Source organism: Nerophis lumbriciformis, linkage group LG11 (assembly GCF_033978685.3).
Source record: "Nerophis lumbriciformis linkage group LG11, RoL_Nlum_v2.1, whole genome shotgun sequence".
NCBI lineage: Eukaryota > Metazoa > Chordata > Actinopteri > Syngnathiformes > Syngnathidae > Nerophis > Nerophis lumbriciformis.
Window position 1 is genome coordinate 28242202 of NC_084558.2, and position 21685 is coordinate 28263886.

Consider the following 21685-nt stretch of genomic DNA (forward strand, 5'->3'; position numbering starts at 1 on the left):
CTATACCTCCGTGGCAGAAGCTCCGCCGAACCCCTGAGGCTGACTCACCTAACCCCTGGGGTTCGATGGAACCCTGGTTAAGAACCACTGATCTACCCAAATTGCCACTTTGTTGCTGCCAAAAATGTATTGCTAGTAATATTTTGATATTGACATCTCATCTCTGCATATTCTACTAGAGTACCCTTATGAGCATTACATACCGTATTTTTCGGACTATAAGTCGCAGTTTTTTTCATAGTTTGGCCGGGGGTGCGACTTATACTCAGGAGCGACTTATGTGTGAAATTATTAACACATTACCGTAAAATATCAAATAATATTATTTAGCTCATTCACGTAAGAGACTAGACGTATAAGATTTCATCGGATTTAGCGATTTGGAGTGACAGATTGTTTGGTAAACGTATAGCATGTTCTATATGTTATAGTTACTTGAATGACTCTTACCATAATATGTTACGTTAACATACCAGGCACGTTCTCAGTTGGTTATTTATCCCTCATATAACGTACACTTATTCAGCCTGTTGTTCACTATTCTTTATTTATTTTAAATTGCCTTTCAAATGTCTATTCTTGGTGTTGTGTTTTATCAAATACATTTCCCCAAAATTTTCCTGTATGTTTTTTTCCTTCTTTATTGTGCCTTTTCGGCCGGTGCGACTTATACTCCGGAGCGACTTATACTCCGAAAAATACGGTATATGTAAATCAAGTACCTACTGTACTGTTTACCCTTTACAAAGTTAAATATGCCAAAACAACCACTTTGCTACTGCCAAAAATGTATTTCAAGTAATATTTTGATACTGATACATCTCATCTCTGCATATTTTATTAAAATACCCTTATGAGCATTACATATATCAAAATGAAGTACCTACTATACTGTTTACTCGTTGAAATACCCTTTTTAGAACAAATATCTACCCAAATGGCCACTTTGTTTCTGCCAAAAATGTATTTCTAGTAATATTTTGATATTGACACATCGTATCTCTGCATATTCTACTAGAATACCATTATTAGCATTACATATACTGTATATAAATCAAGTACCTACTGTACTGTTTACTTGTAGAAATACCCTTTACAAAGCTAAAATATGCCAAAACAACCACTTTGCTGCTGCCAAAAATGTATATCAAGTAATATTTTGATGCTGACACATCTCATCTCTGCATATTTTATTAGAATACCCTTATGAGCATTACATATATCAAAATGAAGTACCTACTGTACTGTTTACTTGTTGAAATACCCTTTTTAGAGCAAATATCTACCCAAATGGCCACTTTGCTGCTGCCAAAAATGTATTTCTAGTAATATTTTGACACATCTTATCTCTGCATATTCTACTAGAATACTCTTATTAGCATTACATATACTGTATATAGATCAAGTACCCACTGTACTGTTTACTTGTAGAAATACCCTTTTTGGAGCAAATATCTACCCATATAATTTATATGTGTATAAATAATATAATATAATATACATATGTATAAGCATGTATGTATGTATGTATGTATGTATGTATATATATATATATATATATGTAACTTGTTCTTAAAAATAGTAGTTATTTTGTATGTCAAATTGAGTGTTTGTGTGTGTGTGTGTGTGTGTGTGTGTGTGTGTGTGTGTATATATATAAACATTACACAAATATAACACATTTTTTTCTCTCAGCACATACTGGAGCTGTGTACTATTTGTCTGTGACAGCTTTGTAAAGGTTATTTCAACAAGTAAACAGTACAGTAGGTACTTGATTTATATATATGTAATGTCCATAAGGGTATTCTAGTAAAATATGTAAATATGTGATGTGTAAATATCCAAATATTACTTCAAATACATTTTTGGCAGCAGCAAAGTGGCCATTTGGGTAGATATTTGCTCTAAAAAGGGTATTTCAACAAGTAAACAGTACAGTAGGTACTTCATTTTGATATATGTAATGCTCATAAGGGTATTCTAGTAAAATGCGCATGTGTAAATATGCGATGTGTAAATATCAAAATATTACGTCGAATCACTTTTTGTCAGGCAATATTACATTTAATGACAATTTTACATAAATGAATACATCCAAACACGTTGTATATATTTATTACGTGCAGGAAGAAATAACAGTTTCAATTGTGTGTGTATCTTCCAAACAAGAAAAAAGTTTTATCACATCAACATCGGACTAACAGTCCTTTAAATCACATTAATGCCACAGAAGAGGAAAACTGTCCTTTTCCGGGCACGATAAAGTCTTAAATAATGTCAAACACGTAGCGTTACAACAACCAGGAAGATAAAGTGTTTGTCTCACACCTCGTAACCCGCTGTGGACACACCAAGACAAAAATGTAGGTTCAGCGAGCGCTGCGTTCCCCCGCGAAGGAAATACAGTTTTGGCAGGCATTCACATTTTGCCAGGCATTCACATTTTGCCACAACACACATGGGGGAAAGTCCTAGTTGGAAATACAGCCAAATGAACTCCTGAACTGGCATTTTCACACACATATGTAGATATGTATTCCTTGCGCACGAGAAACTATCTCGTGCGCAAGGAACACATATCTTAAAAAAATAAAAATAAAAATAAAAAATTCCCCCATGTCCCTTTAGGGGCTCCGTACTTATGCTTTAGTCTTAGTATTTTATCTGTTTTAATGGCTAAGCTTTTTTTTGTTTAAAATATTGGTTTGTACTGCAGCACTTTAAGATGTATTTAAATGAAAAGTGCGTGACAAATAAAATGTATTTGTGGAATCCTTCGCTGTCATTGAGCGTACCGTAAAAACACCTCTTTTGAGTATTTAACGATCACTCTGTTCTTAGAGAGCACAGCTTGTAGGTTTAATGTGCACAACTGAACAGGTTAGTTGCTCAGACAGATTGAGGTTTGTCGTTTCTTAAAAGGGAACTGCACTTTTTGGGGGGAATTTTGCCTATTATTCACAATCCTTTTAAGAGACAAGAACACATGTCTTTTTTAATGCATTCTAACTTGTAAATAAACGTTTAAAAAAGTCTGGAGCCAATGTCATCTATAGCCACGTGTACACATGGACAAAATGTATTTAATCTTATCATCATTCTGATTAGAATGTTACTGTGTACATGGACGCTGAAAAAAATGATCTGATGACGTGCATTTTCATGCATCAGACCTTAAATCGCAATACTTTACGTTGATATGCACAGAACAGAACATAAACGGAAAGGTTTGTTTGTGCTGTAATTATAAGGGCTAGCATTAATAACCTACATTTAGCGGCATATTGATCAGAGAAAGGCAACTTCTTATGCTAGCTGTATTTACATCATCAGCATGTGAGTTGCTTTCTCACCTCTGAGCTGTGAAAGGTAATTTTATAATATAAATCATGCCTCTCACCTTGATATTAAAATGATGTGGACTTAAACTGAGAAGCTGAAAGCCAATTTTAACCTGGAGATGGCAAGAAAGACATACAAAAGACCGTTTGCACAGACCTTTTTTTTTTTTAACCCTTCATGAGTTTGATGATTAATTTGTATCCAAACAAGACTATATCAACATCCTATTAGTCGGCATCCCAGTGACAATAGATCTTGTACAGTAAGTGATGTTTTTTTATGTTTGTTGGCTCTCATGAAGTCTGCAGTGAGTAGTAGTCAGTGATGTAGTTGAAGGAAAAAGCGAATGTAGTGCTGCGTTTTTTAAATTAATGCACCGCCGTATGCTTAAAATTACCAAAATAAGTAAACATGTTATAATGAATGTGCCTGTTACATTACATATATGCTTAAAGTGTGTATATAAAATTATGATGAGGTGTTTAGAGGTTGTAAGCAGACTTTTGCTTGCATTTATTTACTAGTTAGAATGCATTAAAAAAAGAAAATCATATGTGTGTGTTTTACATAAGAATTGTGATTGATGGGCAAAAAAAGTACAGCTCCCCTTTAATGAGGAATGATGTTAATGTCTCTTGTTTTCCTTTTAGCATTCAAGCTAGTGAGCTGGCTGGCACCAGTCAGTACGCAAGTTTATCAAAGTACAGTTATCAATCACAGTTTCATGATCATTTTAATTTAAAATGGTAATACTAAATGTCGGGAGTTTCACAGGGGTTATAATTATTACCGCTGGCGTTGCATTTTAAATTTGGCGTGCTGACAGTGCATGGACTATATTAAAACATCCTACTAAGCCAGAAGAAATAAACTTCCAAAAAAGAGAAGATTCAGGGGAAAAAAACAGCTGTAAAAGTCATAGAAAACTTCAGAATTTGAATTGCCCACAATACCTTTTTGCTTTTAATTGCTCATAAAGTTTGACCACCGTCATGGATGGCGCCATGCAAGATGACCCAAATCAGCTTTAACTTACGTCCTTGCCTTGGTCACGAAAAGTTACCTTTTTTGTCTGTTTTTCACAAAAGCCAGCAATTTTTGTGGGAATTACTACAAAGAAATACTTCTGAGGGTGTGCTTTGCTTTTTATTTGGCAACACTTAAAAAAGATGTCACTCGTTACACAAGAGTTTGCAAATCCTCTTTGCATTTTCTCATGTCATGTCTACACTAAGTCGTTTAAACCCTTAAACAAATAATTATTTAGCCTGAGCCCCGTTTCAGCCACACTAAACCAGCGCTTAAGGTTCCCCTCCTCGGACAAATTTTTACATGTGTACGTCAGCCGTGTATTTCTTGAATCTCCGGCACTTAGCTTTGAATGGACTCATTGATTGTTTACAAACTGAGTTCGGAGAGGAAGTGACGCCAGAAAGACCGCGCCCACACAGGAAGTGACGCCAGAAAGACCGCGCCTCACACAGGAAGAGACATCAGAAAGAACGCGCCACAGCCAGCTTCATAACAAAGATAGAGGCGGATCATCCAGACATGCCCGTGTTTCTCCTTCTTGTACATGTACAGACGCTTTTGGAAATCACACATGAATACCTTAGAGAAAGCAACGGGCGATTGCAGCTATTTTGGATACAACACATCTCAGACGGCAAGAGAACCTTTGAATGTCTGCTGTGTCAGCTGTGATTCTACTTAGCGAAAAACTTTGTACCTTCCTCCCGTGGATTGCTTTATGGCTGTGACTGTGAAATGGCCAAGCAGTGTGCATGATGCTCGCATCTTCGCTAACTCCGCCATTAGCACGCAGCTGAAAGATGGAACCACTCCCTCGTGTCCCAAACAACTGCTGGAAGATGAAGTCCCTGTTTTTCTTTTGGGTGACCCAATTTATCCCCTGACGCCATATCTCATGAAAGAATACCCCAACGGCGGAGTCAACCCACAACAACAATACTTTGGGTATTCTCTGTCTAGATTAATTGTTGTAATTGTTGTAAAATGTTCTTTATCGCATTGTCTACTTTCACATGTCCATTAAAGATTTGATTCATGTATGATTGCTCAGGTGTGATTCACTACAATAGGGCCCCAAAGCACACTGGATTCTAGTTAATTGAAATACCACAACACTGGATATTATTCAAAGGAGATACATTTTAATTTAAAAACTTGCACACAAAACACAGCAAACAAATGTAAAATGCACAGCAAACTATTTACAATATAGCTCTTTAAAATAACTTCACAGTGAAGTAAAGTCATCTACTGGAGAGCTTGGAGCAGATGGATGCTCAGGTGGATTATTTTTTTCCCGCACATGCGTACTAGGTCGCGTTGCGCCGGTGGACAGAGGTGTGGGGGGGGGGGGGGGGGGGGTCTTAAACGGTGGCATTGTTGTGTGTGGACACGGATAAGGTTAGGTGTGATTTACTCTGGATAACCTTATCTGGCTTAGTGTAAACAGGGCCTAAGTCAAGTTCATTGTTAGGAAATGATATGTGCCGACCGCAGAGGTTTCATTGTACCTGGGAATTTGTAGCTCCTGTTAATGATTGGGCAGAGTGAGAGATGGCCACATGCAACCCCCACCACCTCCACTCCCTGCAGCTTTTAGTCATTACAGATAGCAAGGCAGTGGGCCAGGAGGGTTAGACCTGCCCGATAGCTTGAATTTGGCTCTCTTAGTGAGCACTTAGCTAGGTAGTAAGGAGGGGTGGCTTGAGCATCTTTTTTCCAGATGTGCCACATGTGAGCCAAGACCATCCACCCCCAACCCCCCCTTAGTTTTCAATCTTGACCTGGTTATGTTTAAATCAGAGATTGCAAGCCCAAATAACCGACAAGATGATGTCTGGAAGACACCTTAAACGGTTAAAAATGTACTTTATGATCCCCGGAGGAGCACCAATACGTGCTGGATGGCAGGTGGATTAAAACAATCCAAGATGGCCGCAAAGTGTAAAAGTGCTGAGGCACTGACCGAGGCATCAAGATAGGCCGCAACACAAATAAACCTCAAACCTAAACAAACCACAGAGCCCCCCTCCTATCCCGGGGGGAGGCAGTAGATCTGTGACAAACACGACACACCCCTAACAGTTTGTGTAATGCGGCACTGTCGCCCCCACAGGGCGCGCCCCAGCCCCCTGTACCCCACCTAAATCCCAATCCAGTCTTATGACTGGCCCTTAGGGCTGATGCGGCGCCGCCTTCCAAACTCCACGCGTCTACAATGTCCACCCCTCAAATTTTGGCGCCCCACCCTACCCGTCTGTCCCCAGATAACAGAACAATACTGCTGTGTGCGTTTGGCCCAAGGTGTGGGAGGACTGCACACACTGTCTCTAGCCTCTTAACAATGTCATGCCAGAGAAGAAGTGTGTGTGTGTGTGTGTGTGTGTGTGTGTGTGCGTGTGTGTGTGTGAGATGAGAGAGAGAGAGAGAGAGAGAGAGAGAGAGAGAGAGAGAGAGAGAGAGAGAGAGAGAGAGAGAGAGAGAGAGAGAGAGAGAGATGGGGGTGCAGAGAGGCTAATTCAACAAGAATTCTCCCTCTGGCTACAGCCCACCCCGTTTCAATGACCTGTGGACCCCCAATAAACATCCCATCCCCGGTACCTCGCAAACAGCCTTGGGTGGGTCTCCCCTCTCTAAAACTGGGAGAGACCTTCTTCTTTGTTAAGTACAATAAAAATGGGGGAAAGTATGCCCCCCCTCAATTTTTGCAGCCCGCTACTATCTTTTTCACCACGAGGTAGTTCAAAATATTATCATCTAAGAACAACATACGTTTTTGACTATGGGGTCCACTTACCAGATTCCTCATTAGGTGAAGTACTGCCTGACAAAAAGGGTGACAGAAAACCGAAACTGAAACTAAATTCGAGTGGAAGATTTTTTTCCACTGTGTACTGAAACTCCAGCTACAGGATTTGGTTTCTGTAGAGACAACTAATAAACACAACACTTTGTATCCTATACTAGAGCACAGGATCCAGAATGTTGTACAAAATCGAGTAATAATTCAGTCTAAAATAGGACTAGAGATGTCTTGGACTAAGGATTTTCATAGTTGAAACTAATTTGATAGATTTTGCCCATAGTCGCCGATCAGTCAACAATTTACAAAGGGTTTTTTTATGCTGGCTTTCAGGTGAATGCTAGCAAGAGCACAGCTAATGGGGATTTGCTACTTTTTCCACCTCAAGGCTAAAACACTCAGATAAACATATAAACACGGCAGGGATTGAATAGTATAGTCCTCGAATTGGCCCCACCAGGGCCTTGGCCCTGGTGGGGCACCGAAAAGATGGCCCTTGTCTTGAAACAGCTTCCTAAATCATCCGCTATACGAGGAGAGCCTCGAATACTCAACTCGCCTCCCTTAGTCCGTTCAATGTCGGGGGATTCAATGTCCGCTGATTCGACTGCAAGGTTAATAGTCGAATCAGACTCCTCAGAATTAAATTGTTGACTACTCTAAGGCCATGTCCACACGAACACAGTGTTTCTAAAAAAAAAAAAACACATATTTGGGGTTAAAACGATCTCCATCCACACAAGTGTAGTTTCTAAACTGTCTATTTCTAGACACAAACGCATACACCTGCTGTCATGCACATTTTGTCCAATCAGAAGCCTGAAAAAAGCAGCAATATCTGACTTGATGGCATTACACCTCCTAATATGTTTATTTTGATACACTAGACGTACACAATGACATGTACATTATCTTTATAAACCAGCCTGCATGTACACAGAGCCCTGGGAACATTATTGAAGAGCGAATGCACGACTTTGCTCCTGAAACCCAACACTCATAGAATTATAACGTGTTCAGCAACAAGGTGATGTATTATGTGCAGTGAAGTAGGGCTGGGCGATATATCGATATACTCGATATATCGCGGGTTTGCCTCTGTGCGATATAAAAAATGATTATATCGTGATATTGGAGTATACGTTCTCACGCAGTTGCTTTTAGCTGCGGGCATTACACTACAGGTGCTTCTCACTCTTTCTAGTCTCTCCTTCTCACAGGGGCATAAAACAAGCCCACTTTCTTACATACGTCACATACTGTCGCGCGTGCAGCGTCATACGCCCTCGCCCAGCAGAGAGGTGGCAGCATGACTAACGTTAGCTGAGGCAGGTGGTACAAGCGGAGCGGTGCAAGTGACAATACAAGAGAATGTGCGAAACTGATCACAAAAGGAGGAAGAACAATTAATGCCCAAAAAAAACAGCACGGGGTCCATCATCTGGCGGTAGTTTGGCTTCAAGCGGGAAGATATTCAGCAGACAACAGTAATATGCAAAGTATGCAGCAGAAGCGTTGCTACAAAAAGTAGCGCCAACGTTCCCTCTAAGGTGCGTACTGCTCAAGCGTCCTCTGCGCACAGCAAGTATATGCTGCGCACCAAATCAAATCCCATCTGAATTCTAAACAAAATAAACACATTTATTCTGTGTAATTTTGCAATGCAACTCTGAGTGACTGTGACAACAAGCGGCCCTAACGGTGTTCGTCAACACCGTTCAATTATTTAACGTCTATCGAGATGCTTCGAGGACAGGAATTATATCGATCACTTTATTGAGCAAAACTGTTTATATTGGGCCATAACCACACCAAAAACATGAGTAAAAAACTTCTATCTCGAAAAACTAGTCATTTTCTGCCGTACAAACCAGGCCAAAACCAACTTGTCATCTGTCACCAACACGCATAGCACTAAGCCACTGGTGCGTTTATGGCCACACAAAAAGTCGGACAACTCAAACACCACAAAGTTACACTATGACTCCTCAGTCATACGTGTGCTTATTCTACTGTCATTTATTATTAATGTTAATTTATTGATATTAATCATGGAATGCTGTTACTAAAGAAAGTTACAGGAATGCACACTTCATCCTATGCTTACATTTCATTGTGCAACATGAGGATGTTTAAGGGGAATTAAATGTGATCTCTGAAAGGGGTACAAATGATTTCCAAAGCAGGACCCCCACCCAGACATATTGTACAATACTAATCCATAGCTTATGAAAAACAAGATTTCTTTTATTTTCATTACAAGTGGGCCTAATCACTAATATTACAAAATAATCTCATGAAAATGACTCCTCTCATTTGAGTGTCATTATAAAAGATTGGTTTGAGACAGGTGTGCTGCTGGTATTGCTATGTGTGATGTTGCTCACATGTGCTCCACTGAATGCTTTTTGTGTTTGCTCAGACACATGAACAATTAGAGGGAACATTGGTAGCAGCACTACTAATTTGTTCTTTCATTTAAAAAGTAACCCGCGAGAGAATGAAGAGTGCTTGAAACTCCGCACGTTAACATCTCCGGCCGGTGCCACACCCCAAAAAATGCCGAAACAACCTGCACTGACAAATGAGCCTGACGTCTTCCATTTACAGATCAACACCATATGAAAAACATAGTCACAAACACAAGGAGATAACGTCCGCAGTAACTTATTACATAGCGAAGGACATGGCCCCATAAACATCATCTATGCAACATTTTGACCAGAGAACCACCATTACATGTTATGTAGACCACAAGGAAGTGTTTTCAATTTAGAAAAATAATAATAATATGACTCCTTTAATGCGCCCTATTATATGCATCAAGTGTTCATTCAAGGCTAAGGCAAAATATCGAGATATATATCGTATATCGCGATATGGCCTAAAAATATCGAAATATTAATAAAAGCCAATATCGCCCAGCCCTACAGTGAAGTGTACATTATTTCTAAAATCAGCACGCACTAACGAGCCAAGAAAACCCTTTTGCATGGTTAAGTGCCTATATAAAGTGCACGTACGCTGCAAAACTCTCGTGGAATTATAAAGCATTTAATCATCGATATAGTGATATGGTACATGTGTAATGAAGTGTATATTGTCTTTAACTTCAGTACACACTACAAGGAGGATGCTACATCATGTTTTTTTCTAATTGCTTTGTCGCTTTTTACACGCGAGCACAATCGCGCCTGGCTCCATCTACAAAAATGGAAGCAAGACACGTAAGTTAACTTCAAGATTTGTCGTTGAACAAGTACTAAGAACATAAGATCATGTTGCACCTTTCTTATGACACAGAGCTAAATGTCTTGCTTGTCAAAGTTGTCCCATCAGCTGGAGCTTCCACAGCAATCATATCCAAAACAGCTGACTGTCCTTAGCGCCGGCGGGAGTGTCGCAAAGCCCATCTTTATGTATTTTTTATTAATGTTGAGTGATAATAGCAGCATGTTTACGTTCAAACATACAGTAAGTTCTCTTATAGTGTGTTTAAAGGCAGCAAGGCAGTGTTGTTGAGCTTGGAAATGACAGCGTACAACCGTGACGTCATCACAAGTCTCCCGTTTGTGCAGTGTACACGCATACTCTAAGCAAAGTTTTGGATCTCTACACTTTGGCCAGCGTTTGTAAAAGTCTGCATTTTTAAAGACAAACGTATGCGTCTGCGTGTGGACAAGAGGCCTAAACGCAGAGTTAAGTATGCATTTATTAAGTGTCTGTGTTCGTGTAGGACATGGCCTAAAACATCACTAATTAAGAAATGTATACCCGCTAGGTCCATTTGGTTCCATTTGTACACTCTCTGTTACTATAACAATGATATCATACCAAAGATAGAAATGCCATTAAATGGGGGACTGTAGCTTAATGCATGTCAAACTGGGGGTCCTTGAAATTAAAATGAGTGATAATAATCACTGCTAGATCCGTAATAAATCTTCTCTTATGGGGCTTATTAAGGTAAAAAGAAATGTTATAATGTTTAAAGGTCAGACATCGGGCATGTTTTCCAGTTTGTGTTTATTATAGAGTTGTACGGTATAAGGGTACTAATGAATTAAAAAACAAAATTTTTCCTCTGAAAAATACCGGTACATTTTTTTACTGACATAAACAGCATGCCATCTTCACGTCGTGACATTGCTGGTTTTACGAGCAGAGAAGCATGTTAGGCAGTGCACACGCACGGAGACCTTATAAGCAGAAACACCAACATGACATGACAACATCAGAGCACTTTTTAAAAAATGATAGTTTTATAACCGTATTAAATGACAACATGTCTTAGGCGATGTATGTCTACACTATTTTGCACTGTTTTGTTTACACTGACCTGTCACCTGGCTTCTTCACCAAACGCGAAGTGAGTTTGAACTATCGAGTGGCTGTATTTCAAGTGGGCGTTGTTGTAGTCACGCACATTCGTCAAACTGGCTTCTTGGTGTTGATAGGCTCATCTTGTTCCAAATGTTTAAACTGAAATATTCCAACATTGGTGCCATGGCATTTGGTTTTGTGATAATTCTGTCCATGTTAGCTGCTACATGCTGACTAGTTGCACTGTGGGATACTAATGGGCCAGCTGCCCCGCGTCGCTGCTCAAAGAGTCAAAAACACTTCATGAGGACAAGATAATTCACATCCTTCTTTTCATTCCACTATGGTAGAAAGCGACAAAAAGTGTGAATGCACTTGAAGTATGCACATGGCAATTTATCGACGCTGGAAAAACTTACCGATATTAACTTTCAATAATCGCCGGTAATTGACTTACCAAATTTCGGCCCAGGCCTACCAGATGCCATGGAAAGCATGAAAGTTTACAACTTCTTTGCATGTTGCTGGGTCAAGAAAATTGGTATCAAAACTCCCGGATAAATATGCATTGTTTTTGCGCAGGTAAGGATGCATTTCATGATTTAACTTTGCGTCTAAGATGCCATGTTTGCTGCTGTTGCACGCGCCGTTTACGAGTAGCGTGCGTTTCCCCGTCATTATCAAAATCTAACTATAGATGTGAACATTGTGTATGTGCTGAAAGCTTCATTTATGATTGGTGCCCTTGATAAAAGTGTAACTCTTAAGTTTTGCTCACATTTGCTTTCTTTTATTTTGACACGCCTAGTTGGTGCTTTTCAAAAATCTCGTAGCAATCATGTGTTTAAGAAATACAAATATCAAGATATTACTTAAATGGGAAATAATAACCTTTAAAAGTATATCAAACAAACCTTTCACAAAGTGATCACTGCAAATGCATGCATTCTTCGACTCTGCTCCCTTGGACTGGAGTTTGTTCTGCTTTTCTCGTCATTGTTTCCACAAGTCTTGCACTTTTCCGCCCTTTTTGATAACGTCTCGAGGAACTCTGAAGAAATGTTTATCCTTTCCGTGATTTGAACGGTATGTAGAGTCGGGCCGATTATATGATATCAATACATTAGACACATAATCGATATTAATATAAAATGCGCTCGACAAAATTGTTTATATATATTTATGTTTTTGGGTCGGAAGAAACCAGAAATTATGAAGCAAGATTTGTTTCATCAAGTCACTTGCGCTTTGGAACCCAGGAAACAGGAAGTGTCACTGAACAATGTGAGGGACACGCTAACCGCCAATCAGTTAACAGTATTCACTGAGCAATGGGAAGAACACGCTAACAGCCAATCACGTAACAGTATCAACTACACCATTCCTGCTGACCGGCTCCCGCCTCCCAGTCCCAGACTGTAGTCTAGGAGCGAAGGGGAGACGTCCCTTCCAGGGCCGATGATTTCACCGGGGGTAACACCCTTCACTTTACCAGACAATAGGCCCTTTTCCACCTCAGGAACTTTTTCAGGAACTTTCCCACTTCCCGGGTAAATAAAGTTCCCCCTGTGTTTCCACCAAAAACTACACCCAGGTAGATTTACTTCTTATAAGAACCTTTCGGAGTTCCTCCGAGCGAGGTGGGACTTTTCCAAGCGACCAGGAACCTTTTCGGGGGCAGACTGTACTGTCGAACGCTGATTGGTGGAACACAGTTGGGGGCGTTCCTAAAACTTCTCATTCAAACCCACGACTGCCATTGGAATATACACGACGACTTGTTTATTTCTTGTGTATTTCTATTACAACAAACTTGACAACGGAGAGAAAGAAAATTAAAAGGAGCTTTCGAAATGCAGGAACTTTTGTCGGGCATCTTTGTGCTGAAGAATGCTGATCAGTGGAACCATCTTGCAGTCGTAGTCTTTAAACTATATGCAGTTTATTGTTGTTTATTATTTTTACAAACTTCATTTCCTGAAAATGGCCTAATGGGTCTGCTTAGCTCTGCTTTAGGGTCGGAATAACGAGGAAGCCGATTCGTGACAATTTGGTCGCTTTATTCTTATTTCTGCAGGACACATTTGACAGTCGCCACTACTGCTGCATGCTACCGCTCGCTCTCCTAACTCTTCCACTCAGTCACAGCCATTCTTAAAGGCACGCGCGCGCGCGCACACACACACACACACACACACGCACACGCACACGCACACGCACACGCACACACGCACACACGCACACGCTACTCTCATAGCACTAGTGTGGTTGCGCTGTCTTTCCGCCTGACCGTGACTTCACTGCATGGAGTGAGAAGAGAAACTGTAATATATTGATGTATAAACTCAAAAACAGAAACTTGTCTTTAGTTTTGTTAGTTGTAATGCAGACAGTGTGGCAACATCATGACACTTCCAATGTGTAGGTTTAATTAGTTGCTTCCCTAACTACTGAGTAGTGTTCAATAGCTTATACACTACTGCTATCTAGTGTCTCAAATCTGCAACTAACTTCAAATCTATTTAAGTTATTATTTTACCTTAGCAGCGTCAGCCTACCTGGCTACCAGACACTCTCTCCACTGATAAATAGAAGCTTTGATAAGTTGGAAATTGTTTTACTATATTTATTGGCAGGCTTAAATAAGTCATAAAAAGTATCAATGATTATCGATATCGATCAATATAAAAAATTTATATTGTGATATAGTTTTCGGCCATATCGCCCAGCCCTAACGGTCCGTACAGCTGAAAACAACACAAGTATAGGGCATTTTTTTTCTGAAAAAGGCTAAATGGTGCCTAGTACCCATTAAAAACAGAGCTAGTTTACCACCACCATTATTGATTGAGCGGGACATGAGTCGGACGTGACGTCAGTAACACCCCCAACAAAGGAAATAAACGTCCCCCAGTGTACGGGAGGCACACAGCTTATGGGCAGTAGTCGCATTAGAGAGTGCATGGACATTTGTACTTCACACAAAAAAGCGAATCATTTGAGAAATCAGACTAATTTAGTAATTTGTAGACAGAAAAGGGAAAATGGACATATTTTGGCTTGAAAACTAACGATAAAGGTGAAGCTATAAACGCTGAAGAGCTGCTCAGCAATAGGTGCTTTAAAACATAGCTAGCTAATGTCCATCCACAGTGTTTTAGCTGCTTTAAAATCACTAATCCTCATTCCCTTTATTTTATAAATAATATTGAAAAGTATCAAAAAGTATCAAAATACATTTTAGTACTGGTATAGATAGATCACAAAATGTTCAGTAATATCACGTTGCTTATTGGTCATTGAAGTCATTGAGGTCAATACTTGTGTTCTGTAGAGCTTACATCTTGATATTAATATACTTTAACACTAAAGGACTGTTTTATGTTGGACCGTGCTGTACCTGAGAATGTAGAGATCCTGTTAATGATAATGGGCACAGTGAGCCAAACAGTCCACACAATTCTACTGAAAATATGTGAGTTTTCCATTTATTTTATGAGAAGTACAACTTAACAGTCACTTTTATTTTATACTGCCACGGGCATAAAACTAGATAGCGCTTAGACAATTAACAACTACCCAACCCCCCTACTACAAGACCCACTTTTAGCACAGCTGCCCTGTGTGCTAAGGCTAATTGAGTTAGCTAGCAGCGAACGCCGCTGAGGCCTGATTAACATCAGGAATGGATGTACAGAACAAGGCGGTTTGTTCACTTTAACGCGCTTCCTCCACGTGTAGCTCGCTGTGCCAAATATTACACAGAGCAGGGAGCAAACACACGCCGAGCAGCGCTATCACACAGTTAGGGAAATTAATGGCCTGGTTAACTCGACCGGGGTTCTTGTTGCTAGGGGAAAATCCAAAGCCAAGCCCCTAATCCACTCCTCCTGCTCTCCTTACCAATTAGAGATGTGTACAAGTTAGTGGATCACTTTAAGTCATTCTGATTAGTGATTGCGTGTGCTAAGGAAGGGACTAAATGTAGTAGTCCAATCCTCTTCACTCACAAATTAGAGTCAAATAGCCGAGCCGATGTTAATTCCGCCCTGACAGCTCGGGATGCGCTGTGAGAATCCGAGGACTGTGAGGAAGAATTGCTCTTTGGCACCAGGCGGGGATGCACTCCCTGTTTTTATGAGGTCAGCGAATAGCGTGCAAATGTCGGCCGAGCCGCCATAAAAACACAGATAAAAAGGATCATGCACAGACGCGAGATCTACTTAACCCTAAGAGTACCCTAGGGGGGCCAAGCAGGTACATTCTACTGGTAAAAAAAAGATTAGCAAAACCCGGTTCGGTCTGATTACAGATTTGGTGTAATGAAACTAAGGAACAAAGTGTCAATATCACATTTTTATTCCACTTTTAGGAGAGGGATAATTTTGGGGCATAAGGGGAAATAGTGTAGCTTAATTTTGAAGGGTGACAAAAGCAAATAGTATTATATTGGGAGTGCCCTGCACCCCGAGACAAGTCAAGTTAATTGTACTTTCTATATAGCGAGGTACATGTCCATACAGTGTGTGTATTTTGGTATGGTATGCTCTTTATTGTCATTGCACAAGTAACACAACATTTAATTTTCACCACAAACCCTTCAAGATTAGACAAACAAACATTGTACAGGTAGACAGAAAAAGAACGATGATGGATCACCACTTAACAGCGCCCCGAAAAAGGTGGGAAAAAGGTAGACGCTGGAGAATGATGAGTAAAATAAGTTAATCTCAGACTGGGCTCTTATGGGGGTAGGGGACACAGACTGGGGCCGAGAAATACATTTGAAAGCCGAGCACACACAAACATTTAACACAGAAACCACAAGACTTGCAACAGGACGGGAGGGGGCAGGCATCCGGCCTGAATCTGCCAGCAACTAGGGCGCTGCTCCGTTGTCCATCATACCATGTGGGGTGAGAGTGTGTGTGTGTGTGTGTGTGTGTGTGTGCATATGCCCATTGCCAGGGTGTAGTGTTGTGTCGAGAGGCCTGGAGTCGCTCTGCAGGCGTTATGAGCAAAGTTCAACTTCAAGGTGTTGTTAAAGGAGGGAGGAATGTCAGAGCGGCTATTACTACGATGTACAAGCAAACTAAAAGGCATTATTTATCGTGTTCATCTTATTTATGCCATGTCATTTCAGCCTTGCGTTTAAAATCGCTTATACTATACTTTAGAACTCAAAACTCAAACTGTGGTACGAGTACCACTAGATGTACGCCAGAGTCACTTAAGTAATTAACGTTTTATTTTTAAATATTCAAACAGAGTTACAGTTTAAACTGTGTAATGTTACAGTGGGCAAAAGTAATAAATATACTTGTTAAATTAAACCTATGCCTTGTTTTTAATTAATACTTAGGCCTACTACGCTACTGTATTTTAATGTTGGTCATTATGGTGGTACTTGGAGAGCCAAGTGTTTTCTGAGGTGGTGCTTGGTGAAAAAAACACTGCTGTACTTTACCACCCTTCGCTGGGATCCCATTTATTACATGACACGTCTTTATTTGATCGAGCGTGCCACAGCTTTTAAACTTTCTAGTTTATTTTGGAAGTCTTTCCACATTGCCTTTTTCTTATTAAATGTGACGGTTAGTATAAACTGGCGAGGAGCGACCGCATTACGGTTGTTTTGTGACACGGCTATGCTGCATGCCATTTGTCAAACTTGCCCCACAAAAGCTGTGGAGCTAGGAAACATACTGAAGAATCAACACTCTTCTAATATATGTAAGCCTATCATTAAAAGCATGCTGCCCTTAAATTGAGGGGTGTTATTTCAAAATAATCTACTAGTGTTTCAGTTAAAGCTATGTGCGTACAAGCCAATCATAAGATATGCCCCAAAGGTTGAACAGTAGGGCCCTTTAATCCGCAAATATGTGGATGACCGTGGTCAGGTGATGCCGTGTCATTCTATTAGGGACATCCATTTCAACCATTCAACCCTTGCATGTAGCCCAAAAAAAAGGCCTTGCAGGCTGCAAAGCAACATGATTTACCTCCCTGTCCTCTTGTCCAGCTTGGCAAAGTCACACCATGTATGGATTTTGGGGGGTCATTCTTGCACAATGCCTCTAATTTAGCTGCCCAAGGGGGGAGGAGGAAGAGGAGTAAATGCACCAGAGGTCACCGGGGACTGCCTGGAGAGGCCTAGAAGGCAGCCTAAGAAGGAGACGTTGGGTGGGGGTGGGGGGTTGGTAAAGGTGCGGCTCCCCAAGGGTGGAACCCTGGCTATTGTGTGACCTCTTGTAGATAGCCATCACAGCAGATGCTGACGCAACAAAAAAGATGCGGTGTTGCACAGTGTGAAAACACTGCATAGTATTTATTAATACTACTTTTAGGTGTGTTTACAATGACAGGTGTCAAACTGACAAGCCTACAAAATGGACAGGTAAGACTTACATACATGTGCCACCAATTATTTGAGTATAGCTATCATATACCTCGCAAATTACTTTGAAAATTGAATGTGACATTGTACCTATTAATGCATCTACATGCATGTAGATTATGCATCCATGTTGTTAGGCTTTTATCTTTCTTTTTGCTCATGTAGCATGTCCACAACACTTATGTGCCACCAATTACCTGTTTGTTTACTGTAGTATTAGAAATAGTATACCTAAGCTTAGCGTACACACGTACTACTTAAAGTGGACTTCAATTTACAAATCCATGGAGATTTGTGGCGTTTTTAAGCTATGTGAGGTTTCCCCCCAGCGAGCCTCTTCCCTCCTCCAGCTACAAGGCGAGGCTACACGCTAGCTTAGCACTTAGCACAGGTTAGCGGTCTTATGCTAGCTAATTGGCCCGAGTAGAGGGGTCGAAAAGTCGCTTTTGAAATAATTTATTGTGCAAATGTCTATTACGTGACGTGTGGTGTTCGATAAAGGCGACAAAATGCCGTTTATGAACGTCCACGGGGTGTTTAAGGCTTAAGTACGTCAACGTTTGACAGCATCAAAGTAAAGGGGCTAACGTTACCTGCTTGCCGGGGTAATTCCTGCCGTGCTCGGACGACAGGTGATGTCGGAGCAGCAAGGCCCTCTTGTAGTTTCGGCTGCCTTTGATGAGCTCGTCGCCGTTTCTGGTGGCCGCGTCGTGGCACCAGGAGCACGACATGAGCCCCGTCTCCTGGCAGAACTTAAGCCACGGGAACTCCCGGAGCCACGACGCGTGGAAGAGCGAGTGCTTCTGGAGCAGCGTCTGGGGTCTCATCTCCACGCCGCACTTCCTGGGCGCCGCCTCGCCGCTGCCGGACTCGGCTCCGTCGCCGCCCGCCGCCGCTGCCTCCCTGAAACCGTTCGCCGCTTCCAGCTCCGAGCCTGCGTTCCCGGCTGCTTTCTCCGCGTCCTCTTCCTCCTCCGCCTCGGGCTCCGTGCTGTCGCTTACCGACCCGGCGCCCTCCACTCGCTTCCGCGTTGGTCCCTTCGCTCCGAGGTCCCCGTCGTCGTCCGGGTTCAGCCGGTTGCCGTTAAAATGTTGGTCCTGACAGGCCGGGGCCTCCCAGCTGTTCCCCCCACCGACGCCTCCGGAGCCCGCTATCGGGGCTAATCCACCGCCTCGGAACGCCAGCGACCTGCGGTTTCTCTCCCCGGACATGTTTTTTTTTGTCTCTTATAATAAAATCCTCAACAGTCTCCCCGCCACGGCAGTAATGTAATCTTTTTTTTATTCAGGCTCCTCTCCCACCCGAAAGAGATGGCCGGCCGTCGCTGCTCGTCCTCCGCCCTCCGCGGTGAGAGAATGTCGGTTATGCGGAAATTAATAAAGCTTTTAAACGCATAATGAATTTCTGGGTTCTCGCTGCGTCCGCGCAGGCCCCGCAGAGGTCGAATGGCAACGACTTTCCTCCCCACAATGCACCTCGACGAGGGGGCGCGGAGGTGGGGGGGGCGGGGTTTGACGGGGTGGTGGTGGGGTGCTTCAAAGGGAGGGGAGCAGCCTCTAAAAGGGGGGGGGGGGGGGTGCACACAATTGAAACATTTTTAAAATGCTACACAATATTTTTTATTATTATCATTTTTTGTACTGGACCAAATATACAGTAATGCTGCTATCACTCTTAAGTACAGGAAACAATTAAAACTAGTGCTGTCAACCCATTGGCATTTTTAAATAGACTAATCACAAGGTTGCTGATTAATCCAGATTAATCACGATTAAATGTATTTTTAATCTATATCAATCGTGTTTCATTTTACAGAGACTCAAGAAATAAGGTAATATGTATCAGAATCAGTTTTATTGGCCAAATGTTTAACACAGTCCTAACACTGTGCCCCTTTTTGTTCAATGTAAACAATAGACATTAACAATTAACTAATAATATAAACAAGTACTTAAATAACTGACATGTGCAAAGATAATAAATAGTGCAATGGTGAATAAAGCAGAAAGGTGATGACGTGAACATGAGTTAGTACATTCACAGGGACAGATTAGGATGATGACGTGAACATGAGTTAGTACATTCACAGGGACAGATTAGGATGATGACGTGAACATGAGTTAGTACATTCACAGTGACAGATTAAGATGATGACGTGAACATGAGTTAGTACATTCACAGTGACAGATTAAGATGATGATGTGAACATGAGTTAGTACATTCACAGTGACAGATTAGGATGATGACGTGAACATGAGTTAGTACATTCACAGTGACAGATTAGGATGATAACGTGAACATGAGTTAGTACATTCACAGGGACAGATTAGGATGATGACGTGAACATGAGTTAGTACTTTGAGAGTGACAGATTAGGATGATGATGTAAACATGAGTTAGTACATTCAGTGACAGATTAATATGATGATGTGAACATGATTTAGTACATTTAGAGTGACGGATTAAGATGATGATGTGAACATGAGTTAGTACATTCACAATCACAGATTAGTTCAATGCACTTTACATTTTTGTTCAAAAAGTAGAACACCTGCCAGTGCTTTGTTGGGTAACTGCCCTGTCATGTTTTTATTACTTACATGTTTTCTTCCATGATTTATCCCTCCTGGATTAAAAGCACATTTGTGCATGTGTGGCAGTTGCACTACTTAGACAAACTGCCAGAAATGTGTCGCCAGCAAATTTTTAAGGATTTTAAGACATTCTGTGCTGCAGATGGGTTAATTGTGTCGTAATTGTTTAATTATATCAACAATGATTAAAACATAATGAACTCATATCATATATATATATATATATATATATATATATATATATATATATATATATATATATATATATATATATATACTCATATATCATATACTCATATCTTTCGTGATACAGTATGTTACTTATCATAACTCAACTATTCCAAAATGCTGTCTTGTGGTTAGGTATATTGGTTATTTTTATAATATGCCATATATTAGGTTTTGGATTTCACCAAAAGCTTCCAAAATATACTTTTGAAAGAGCGCCAACAGAACTTGCATTCATGTGAACCAAACATACCAGATGATGTTTAACATAAGAAAAACCCCCTTTTTTTTGACAAAAAAATATATTTTTAGATAAGTTTTTTTCAGCTCAGAAATTTACCAAAATCATCCAAAATATTAGTTTGTATTGTCTCTTTTATATCCATTTCTTTGGTCTGTGCAAAATTCCCATTTGAAACTCTGCTTGTTTGGTGCATACCAAGGTTTTCCCTTGACCAAACTTCTAGGAAAGCAAACACACAAGAGTTCATTTTTAAACCAACCGAACATGACCTAGTGTCAACACACCCTAAATTATTTTGATATTCTGTTATTTTTACCTGCTCAAATTTCACCAAAAGCTTCTAAAATACGCTTTTATAGAGCACCCTAGTGGACTATTTTGCATTTTTAAACCTCTAAACCAGTGATTCTCCAACTTTTTTCACCAAGTACTACTTCAGAAAAAACTTGGGCTCACAAAGTACTGCACCACTATAATGACCAACATTAAACACAGTGGCGTAGTGGGCCTAAATATTCATTAAAAACAAGGCAGAGGTTTTATTTTACAAGTATATTTAATATTTTTGGCCACTTTAACATTACACACAGTTTAAACAGTTACATTGTGTTTGAATATTTGATTAAGTGATTATATGGCGTACCACTAGTGGTACACTTACCACAATTTGAGAATCCCTGCTCGAGACCACATATTTTTCAGACTGTCCTACATTT

At 40.7% G+C, this 21685-nt stretch overlaps 1 protein-coding gene across 2 annotated transcripts in view; it reads right to left on the reverse strand.

Moving 5' to 3' along the window:
* The window catches only part of zbtb10 (zinc finger and BTB domain containing 10), a 53142-nt gene extending 33759 nt beyond the window's left edge, over positions 1-19383 (reverse strand). For both annotated transcript variants that reach the window (XM_061966924.2, XM_061966923.1), the window contains exon 1: positions 18497-19383. In XM_061966924.2, coding sequence (XP_061822908.1) covers positions 18497-19114 — 618 coding nt within the window. In that variant the 5' untranslated portion in view covers positions 19115-19383. The remainder of the gene's footprint in view (positions 1-18496) is intronic.
* Positions 19384-21685: the final 2302 nt, after the last annotated feature.